An 8,547-nucleotide genomic window follows, 5' to 3' on the forward strand; every position below is an offset into this window, starting at 1 on the left:
CGGAAGAGCTGCTGCGGAGGGGAGCTGTGCGCCACCGTGGTCCTGGAAGAGAGAACGGCCCGGCAGCGGTCAGGGAGTCCCTTTGTCTTGGCAGTCATCGCGTGGGGGACGGGGGTGATACCACCGTCGGCCGCGTTCCCCCGTCCTGCTGCCAGCAGGGATTGTGTTGCCTGTGAGCAGCAAGCTCGGCTCCATCCGCGCTGGAAAACCAGATTCCTTGCTGAAGGTCATGGCCCCAGGCTGCCTGCTTCTGCAGCAGCACTAACCCCCACGCCTCTCCCGTGCAACCGAGGAAGCTGGCCGTTGCCTTTGCTGGTGCGAACACTTTTCCACTGCTGCCCCCTCACAGGGAGATGGCTCCTCGCTGCCCGACGTTTCCGGGGGGCTACCGGGGGTGCAGCCTTTGTGGAGAGCGTAGGCGTCTGCTGGCACCGCAGAGAAGCGTTCCCCGCTGCTGCTGGTGGAGGGTGTTGGCTAACAGCGGTTGAGACGGCGGTGCGGGTTAACGGTTTGTGTTTCCCTTCGCACTTGAATTTCAGCCCTTGAGGCAAAGGGCGCCTGGTGTCCCCGGCTCCTCGGCGTGAGTGGCCGAACCCAGGGGAGAGCACGGGGAGATGTGCGGGAACCTCCACCGCCCATCGGCCTCCGGTGCCCGTCCTCGGGGCCCCTCCCTGCGCTGTGGTTCAGCATGGCCGAGTCAGGCGTGTTTGGGGTAAGGGAATGTTCCTGCTGTCGGCCAGGGCAGAGCGCCGGGGAGCCCTGGGGCCGCGTGGACCCGCCTGGCTGCCGCGCTCTGCGGAAGGGCTTCGGCGGCCTGGCCGCACCGGCCCCGTGTGCTGGCGGTTTGTGGGTTCTGGCCCCTCTGTGGTTTAGGTTTCACTTCCCCCTCCGCAGCGAAGGCGACAGACGCTCGGCGAGCCCTGGGTACGCGAGCTGCCCTCCAGGGCCGGCTGTGACTCCTGCTCCGGCGCTTCGCTCCCTCGATCGGCAGCCTGTGCCGGCCGCTTGCGGCTGCTGCCTGCGCGTCGCAGCCCAGGTAGGGACGCGCCACGCGAGCGGTGCCCAGAGCTCAGCGCTTGCGCTGGGCAGGGCCGTGCCGCGCCGTGGGCTGCCTCTGGGTGCTGTCGGTGGGGCAGGGGGCAGTGTCTGCGCCTCGGGTGGGATCACCCCAGAGGAGACCAAGCGCACGCAGGGCGAGCGGGTGCCCCTCTTTTTCCCCGTAACGTGGTGGCTGCAGCCTCAAGTCCCAGGGCGGTGGCAGCACCTGCAGCACTGCCTTTGGGGCTCAGCTGTGACAGGGAACCCCCACCCCACTCTCACAAGCGCCCACCCCAACGCGAGGCCGCCGCCGCGCTGAAGCGGATGCCCAAGCGCTTCCCAGTGCAGGAGGAGAAGGTGGGTGAGGGACTTGTTGGGGACACGGGGCCCTGCTGCCTGGGCTGGTCCCTGGCTTGGAGCTGGGACCCTCATGGCCCAACCAGGCTCCTGTCCCGCAGGCAGAGCCGCAGCCGGCGGTGCAGTGCCTGTCACCCATCCTGCCACCAGAGCTGGGTGAGTCACCCCGTCCCCATGCCGTGGGGGGGCTCACCTGGGGTGCTGGGGCACCCGGCGAGGAGCCAGACCCCTGAGCCCCATCTTGCCCTTCCCGCGCAGCCCAGGAGCCGCAGCTCTGCCGGGCCCTGTTCAACGGCACCCCAGAGCTGCCGCTGCGGCGGGGAGGTGTCATCCAGGTCCTCAGCAAGGTGAGAGGGCGCAGGGATGGGGACAACCCCGAGGCTGATCCCCAGCGCTGACGCTGCCCTGCCCGCAGCAGATGGAGGCGGAGGGCTGGTGGGACGGGCAGTGCCAGCACCAGAGAGGGCTCTTCCCCAGCAGTGTCGTGGAGCTCCAGCCGGCACCGGTGCCCGCGGTGAGTGGGAGCTGCACCAGAGCCGCCCTGCCTTGCTACCCTGGGCTCATGCGGCCAGACCCTGCACACGGGCGGGATCCACAGGGCCAAAGTCAGGCATCTGCTGAGCTGTGCCATGCCAGCGGTCCCTGCCTCTGGTACCAGCGTCCTCGCCCAACCCCGCTCTCCCACAGCTGATTCCGGCGATGCCATCCCGGGACGCAGAGCCCAGTGAGCCCGGCTGCGGCAGCCATCCAGCCCCGGGGGCCTCAGTGTCCCGCCAGGACCGGCGAGTGGCCCCGCGGCCGGGTGCGAAATGGGTTGGGGCAGCCGGGGATCTGGCGGTGCCGGGAGGCAGGAGGAGCCCGGTGGGGAGCGAGGACACGGTGTGGACCAGCACCGAGGTGCTCTCTGCTTCAACTTCCTTCCCAGCACGGAGCCGATTTCCTGCGGCGTCACGTGCACCGTGTGGGGCCGTGGCAGCCGAGGGAGCCTGGCACGACACCGCGCAGCACGGCCTCGCGGGCAGCCCCGCGCCGGCAGGTAGGATGGAGCGACCGCAGTTCTGGGGCCCTGCGCCTGGGGACCGTCCTGGTGGCAGCACCTGTGCGGGACCGCGCTGCTCCGGGGCTGTGCCGGCGCTCCGGGGGCCGGGGAGCTGCCCAGGAGGAGCAGGGGCTGGCGGGACACCGGGCAGCTCCAGGCCCCGCTGACTCCAAGCTGCTGGGAGCGATGGAGCCCTGGGGCCTGGGGAGCAGCTCCCTGCACCCTCAGGGCCTGGCGCCCTCGTCCTCGTCCTCGTCACCGCAGCCCTCGTGGCTGTGGCCGCCTCTTTGGGTGGCTAAAACCCCCAGGCATTTTTGGTGCCTGCAAGGCCGCCATGACAAGGGCTGAGCTGGTGGCGGCAGGGACTGGGTGGCACTGGGGCTGCTGGCCCGCCATGGGAACAGGGTGGCCCAGCGTGGGGACAGGTTAGCCCAGGGGCGCGTGCCTGTGGCCTGGAGCCCCGTATCCGGCTTTGCTGGGGGGTCTGTCCCGGTGGGACCCCGGAACCTGGAGGCAGAGGGATGCTGCTGCGCTGCAGGCGGTGGCGGCGGGACGGCATCCTGCCCGCGCCGCGGTGCCGGTGCTCCGGGGGAGGTTTGCAGCCGCCTGCTCCGCCACGCGCAGAGGAAGTGCCGACCGCAGCGGGGCTGGGTGCGGGGATGGGTGCGGGGCTGGCGGGAGGGGCAGCTGCCCCCAAACCAACAGACATGGCGCTGGGGACAGTGGGGCAGAGCCGCCATGGGGCTGGTTGGGGCCTGCTGAGCAGCTCTGCCGGCCGTGGTGACGGCTCCCACCGGTCCTGTCTGCGGGTGCCCCGGCAGGAGCAGGGTGCGGGGCCGCGGCGGGGGGGTCAGGGATGGGGTGCTCCCTGGAGAGGGTGTCCTAGGAGGGCAGGGGGGCTGTAACAAGGGTCCTTCCCCAGCGCCCGACGAGCCCCTTTGCTCCCTGGCAGCCTGTGAGACAGCGAAGGACGAGGAGGGGGAGCACCCGGGTGAGTCCTGGGCTGGGAGAGGAGGGATGGGGACCAGGACAGGACCATGCCGGGCCTCCCCGGCGGGAAGCGCTTCCTGCCCCGCTCTCGCCCAGCTGTGCCGCGGGGTGCTCGCTGCGCCCGTCCCAGCCCCGGCGCTGCCGTCTCCCCCCCCAGGGCTCCCAGCACCAGTGCCGATGGAGCCGGCCAAGCTCCCCCCCAGCAAGAGGATGGCTCCTGCTCCCCCCGTCCCTGCCAAGGCCAAACCAGTCCCGGCGCTGGCGAGCAAGTAAGACGCGTGCAGCCGTGCCGGGGCGTCTCGGGCCACCATGGTGCCCTCAGCACCAGTGTCGCGCTGGTGTCCCTGCTCGGTCCCCGGAGCGGGGCTGGCATCCCCCCTGGCAGGGCCGAGCGCGCCCGGCTGTGCCACTTGACCGCTTCTGCCGCCCCCAGGCCCGCGGCCCCCCAGCCCTGCGCCTTGGCCGACACGGAGCAGGGCAGAGCCTGCGCCCCAGGTAGGCGCTGGGTGCCGGGCGCTGCGGCCATTGCAGGACCGTGCCCTGTGCCCGTGCCAGGCGCTGACCCCTCTCTCCGGCAGACGCTGACGGCTTCAACGCGGTGCCTGTCACCACGGCCAAGCTGAGCCACCCCACCACCGCGCGCCCACGCGTGCCGGGCCAGCGGCCGCCCAGCCTCGCCCCGGGAAGTGCCAGGGGTCCCTGCGAGGGGGAGCGGCGCCGGGGGCCGCCCTGTGCCCCTCTCCCCGGCACGGGGCAGGTGCCCGGCCCGCTGTGGGGCACGGAGGCGCCGGCGGCACCGCGGCCGGAGGACAGGCTGGCCCTGGAGGACCTGAAGGCCGAGGTCCGGACCCTGCACATCCTCGTGGACCTGATGCGCGTCCAGCACCTGTGAGTGGGGACGAGGGACGGCGGGGCGGTGGCGGGGGTCCCCAGCACCCCCTGGCCGCTCGATGTCGGGTCTGGCCCCTGCCCAGCCGCCCCCGGTGCGTTGCAGGCGGGACCTGGAGGACATGCGGCTGGAGATGTGCCAGGAGCGGGCCCAGCGCCAGGCACTGCAGGTCAGTCCCGCACCGAGGGGGGGTGTCACCGAGGGGTCCCTGCCACCCCCCGGCGCTCACGGCCTCTCCCCGCAGGCAGAGATCGAGCGCGTGAGGAGGGTGCTGCCCTGCTAGCGTGGCTGGGGCTGCGCCCGCGGTGCCCACCCCTCCGCAACCCCGGGGTGCTGCGCCGTGTGCCCCCCGACCCCGCTGCCACCGTCGCGCACGAACGCCTGCCCTGCGGTGTGGCCCCCGGGCCACCCCAGCCCCCAGGGGTACTGAGATGGTTGAAAATAAACTATTTGGGGTACAGAGCGCTGCTGGGCTGCGTGGGTGCTGCAAAGGGCAGGGCCCCGGGGCTCTGCTGTGGCTGCCGTGTCTCTGAGGGACACAAGGGGGTCCCAGCAGGGCACAGGGGGGTCCCACCAGGACACAGAGGGTCCCACCAGGACACAGAGGGTCCCACCAGGACACAGGGGGTCCCGGCAGGGCTGGCTCGCTGCATAGCCCAGGGCAGGAGCCTGCGGAGCTCAGCCCCACGCTCGGGAGCGGACGTGCCAGCGGTCACGGGCAGGGCTGCAGACCCCACCAGCCGGTCCCGGGGGGGCTCCGCGTCCCCCCTCGCCACCCCCTGTGCCTCGTCCTGCGCTGGGATGCAGAGGCCGGGCCCCCAGCGCCGCCTCCTCCTGCCGCCCCCGCATCGTTTCCCAGCCCAGCCCCTGCGCATCCTGGCCTCCAGCCGCTGGCACGGGGCCGGGAGAACATCTGGAAAACATCTGGATCCTGCTGGGGACCGGCCTGGGAAGGAGCTATTTTTATAAATCTGTCGGGGAGGGGGGCTGGGGAGGGGGCAGCAAGGCCCCCGCACCCCACGGGGCTGGGTCCGTGGGCAGGATGCGGCCCAGCCCCACGGGGAGCAGCCACGTCCCTGGGGAGCACCCGCCGCCCCGAGACCCCATCCGGAAACATCCGCCGGGAGGGCGCTGGGTCAGGGCCGGGCGGTGCCGGAAAGGACCCCGGCTAATTTTAGCAGGGCTGAGGGGAGGGAATTGGCCCAGGAGATGGCCGCCACCGGACCCCCCCAGCCGCCCAGCACCGCTTGCGCCGGCTGCTGCAGCCCTGGCCGTCCCAGCACGCAGGGCAGTGGGTACCAGCACCGTGTTTCTGGGGCAGGGCCCCACAGCGCGCGGGGACGTACAGCCCGAGCGCGGCCCGCGGGCCTCCCTCCGGCACCCGACAAGGGGGCCAGCACCCGCGGCCGAGCCCGGCAAAGGCTGTCCTGTCCTCGTCCTTGTCCCCGCAGGGTCCCGGGGCTGCTCGGCTGCTGCCAGCCGTCGTACCAATGGCTCGAGGTGCATCACGTCCCGCGGGGGCCACTCTTGACCCCTGGGGTGCCTCCTCCAACCCAGGGGCAGCGAGCAGCCCTCCGTCCTCCCGTCTCCTGGCCCCAAACCGGGCACAGCGCCGCGGCTCAGTAGTAGTGGACGCGGCCCAGGGTGCCGGTGCCGGTGCCCAGGATGTCGGGCTGCCCGTTGCGCCAGATCTCGCGGATGATGCGCTCGCGCTCCTCCAGCCGCTGCGCCCGCTCCAGCTCCTCGGCCGAGGCGAAGACGTTGACGGGCGGCGCTCCGTCCCTGGGGCCATGGCTCTCCAGCGGGATCTCGGTCACCGGCAGCAGCAACTCAGATGCCGCACGGTCAACAGTGTCCTCCTCTTCATCGTCCTCATCGTCGTCCTCCTCCTCGTCCTCGCTGAGGTCCCTTGGGTGGGGCGGGGGGCGTGCAGGGGAGCGGCAGGAGAGGCGCAGCACCAGCAGGCACAGGGTCAGCACCAGCCCGAAGCAGACACCCAGCACGAAGTAGAGCCCAAAGCTCTCGGGGTTGGCTGCGGGGAGAGCACAGGGGATGAGGGACGGGCCTGCGGTGGCCCCGGGGCCCCCCGGGACGTGTCCCTGCCAGTTCTGGGGGTGGGGGGCTCACCTCGGATGTGCGCGTACGCGGCCATGCTGTTGCTCAGCAGCTCCATGTCCCGCCTGCGGCTCTCCATCCTGCACCCGGTCGCGCTCAGCGCCTCTGGGGACGGCGCGTGCTCAGCATCTGCGGGACACGGGGGCTGAGCACGCTGCTGCTGGAGGCTGCAGCCGCACCCGCCCCGCCCAACCCGAGCCCCCTGTCCCCTCTGGGGCCATTCCTGCAAGTGACCGTGCCCTGAGCTGGGGCAAGGAACTCATTCATCCCCAGTCTGGGCTGCTCCGGCTGGGGCCAAGCCCCACCAGGTCCTGAACCGGAGCCGTCCCGCTCCCGCCACCCCTCTGTCCCTCCTGCGGGACCAGGATGGATGTGGCCCCTCCAGGACGCTGCGCCAAGCGGCTCTGCGGCGCCAGGCCAGGCTTTCCCCACCCCACGTCCTCGGGGCTGTTTGCCGTGGGGCCCCTCGGTGCGGGGCAAGGACGGGTCCGTGGTGCAAAGGCCGCTGGTCAGCGGGGATCACTGCAGAGCCAGGGCCGACCGCGCGTCCCCCCAGCTCCCACCGCGTCCGGACGGGTGAGGAGCAGGCGCTGACCCCGCTGCCCACGCCCTCGCAGCAGGGCCGGCCACGGCTCCCACGGGAACCTGCGCTGGGAGCTGGGGGGGGGGGGGCGACACAGGAACCCCATGCCATCTCGTCCATGGGGACGGCGTGCCCGAGCCCCTCCTGGGGTGCAGGAGTGAGCACCCACGTCTTCCTACCCGGGGACCTGCGTGGCCCCAACCAGCTGAGCACCAGCCCTGGCAGCCCGTCCCCACGGCCCCTCACAGCCCCCACGCTGCTGCTGTGGGGCTGGGTTCCCCTCAGCTGTGGGGTGCCGTGGGGCTGGGCAGGGCAGCAGGCAGGGTGGGAGGCGATGCCCTGGCAGAGGCTGAGCTCATTTCCCAGAAACGGCTCCAGGGAGGGAGGGATGCGGAAAGAAATGCAGAAAATGTGACACATCAGCAGAACCAGCCCCGGACAGTCCAGTGCCGTGGGGCCACCACACACCCTGGGGCTGGGCAGCCCCTCGCTGGGGGGGACACCCCGAAACATGGCCAGCAGTGTCCCCGGGAGGGTCCTGCGCCTGCGAGGGCGGGTCGGCTGGGAGCTGTGGGGCTGGAGGGGCAGAGCCCTGCCGTGGGGCTCCAGGGATCCCCCGGAGCCGTGTGGGCGCAGGGCTGCTGGCGAGGGCACCGCAGGCCCGTGGGCCGTGGCAGGTGGGGAGCCACGGGGTGTGCGTGAGCGCGGGGACAACGGGGACGGGCAAAGGGAGCTGTGGCCCTGAGGGGCACTGCGTTCTGGGCAGGACAGCGCAGAGTCCCCACCACCGGCGCCGGGGCTGCCCTGGACCCGGGGGCACCAGCACGGGATCACCCCGGGATTTGGCTGCACCTGCAGGCACAGCCCCAGCACGCTTCGTCCTGCGTCCCCAAGCGCTGCGTCCCCAGGCACTGAGCGCTGCGTCCCCGAGCATCCAGCCCCAAGCCCCCAAGCCCTGAATCCTCAACCGCTGCGTCTCGGAGCCCTGAGCTCTGCATCCCCAGGCACTGCACCCTCAAACCCTGTCTCCCCAAACCCCGCATCCCCCGGCACTGGTCCCCACGTCCCTGGGCACAACACCCGAGTGCCTCAAGCAGAGGACAGGGAGAGCCGCAGCAGCCCATCAGGGCTGGGCGGACGCGGGGTGCCGGGGTCCCTTGGGGTGCCCCATGCTCCCCGCGGCCCTGAGCCCCGTGCTGGTGCCCGGAGGCCGGTGGGGCCGGTACTCACCGGGGTGGCGGGTGGCCCCGCAGCGGGGCGGGAAGGCGAGCGGCGGCAGGAGCCCGCTGCTCTTTGGCTGGAGAGAGGGAAGAGAGAGAAAGGTCTGTTTAGCATTAACGCTGCAGCAACAGGAAATAGTTTGGAGGCGGCTGGCGGTCAGCGCTCCTCGCCGGAGCCAATGGCAGCCCTGTCCCGCCGTCGAGCGGGGCGCGGGGCCGGGGTTCGTCCCGCTCCCCCGGGACGCTGCGCTCGGCCCTGCTGCGGAGCCGCCCCGAGCAGGGAGCGGGGCTGCGGGTGGGCAGCTCAGGCCCTGTC

At 72.0% G+C, this 8,547-nt stretch overlaps 2 protein-coding genes across 2 annotated transcripts; one reads left to right on the forward strand and one right to left on the reverse strand.

Moving 5' to 3' along the window:
• The first annotated feature begins 24 nt into the window (after positions 1-24).
• Positions 25-4,775, forward strand: MNMIP1 (manchette microtubule inner protein 1). The gene is made up of 11 exons (XM_086765300.1): positions 25-1,395; positions 1,497-1,551; positions 1,654-1,742; positions 1,811-1,909; positions 2,083-2,431; positions 3,357-3,425; positions 3,582-3,693; positions 3,858-3,919; positions 4,003-4,312; positions 4,419-4,482; positions 4,558-4,775. Exons 1-11 carry the CDS (start codon positions 1,363-1,365, stop codon positions 4,594-4,596), a joined length of 1,281 nt encoding a protein of 426 aa, XP_086621426.1. The 5' UTR covers positions 25-1,362; the 3' UTR covers positions 4,597-4,775.
• Positions 4,776-5,604: 829 nt separating this feature from the next.
• EVA1B (eva-1 homolog B) lies at positions 5,605-6,573 on the reverse strand. The gene is made up of 2 exons (XM_086765301.1): positions 6,441-6,573; positions 5,605-6,345 (listed from the first exon to the last, which is right to left on the reverse strand). The coding sequence occupies exons 1-2, from the start codon at positions 6,505-6,507 to the stop codon at positions 5,933-5,935; spliced, it is 480 nt and encodes a 159-aa protein (XP_086621427.1). The 5' UTR covers positions 6,508-6,573; the 3' UTR covers positions 5,605-5,932.
• Between the last annotated feature and the right edge of the window lie 1,974 nt (positions 6,574-8,547).

Source organism: Chlamydotis macqueenii, chromosome 22, assembly GCF_036417535.1.
Source record: "Chlamydotis macqueenii isolate bChlMac1 chromosome 22, bChlMac1.mat, whole genome shotgun sequence".
Classification (NCBI taxonomy): domain Eukaryota; kingdom Metazoa; phylum Chordata; class Aves; order Otidiformes; family Otididae; genus Chlamydotis; species Chlamydotis macqueenii.

Excerpts from the sequence above, each read along its gene's own strand:
- MNMIP1 (XM_086765300.1), top strand. The coding sequence starts at position 1,363 with ATGCCCAAGCGCTTCCCAGTGCAGGAGGAGAAG. Across the intron at positions 1,552-1,653 it reads CATCCTGCCACCAGAGCTGG|CCCAGGAGCCGCAGCTCTGC; the intron begins GTGAGTCACCCC and ends CTTCCCGCGCAG. Across the intron at positions 3,694-3,857 it reads GTCCCGGCGCTGGCGAGCAA|GCCCGCGGCCCCCCAGCCCT; the intron begins GTAAGACGCGTG and ends TGCCGCCCCCAG.
- EVA1B (XM_086765301.1), bottom strand. The coding sequence starts at position 6,507 with ATGGAGAGCCGCAGGCGGGACATGGAGCTGCTGAGCAACAGCATGGCC. Across the intron at positions 6,346-6,440 it reads CGCGTACGCGCACATCCGAG|CCAACCCCGAGAGCTTTGGG; the intron begins GTGAGCCCCCCA and ends CTCTCCCCGCAG.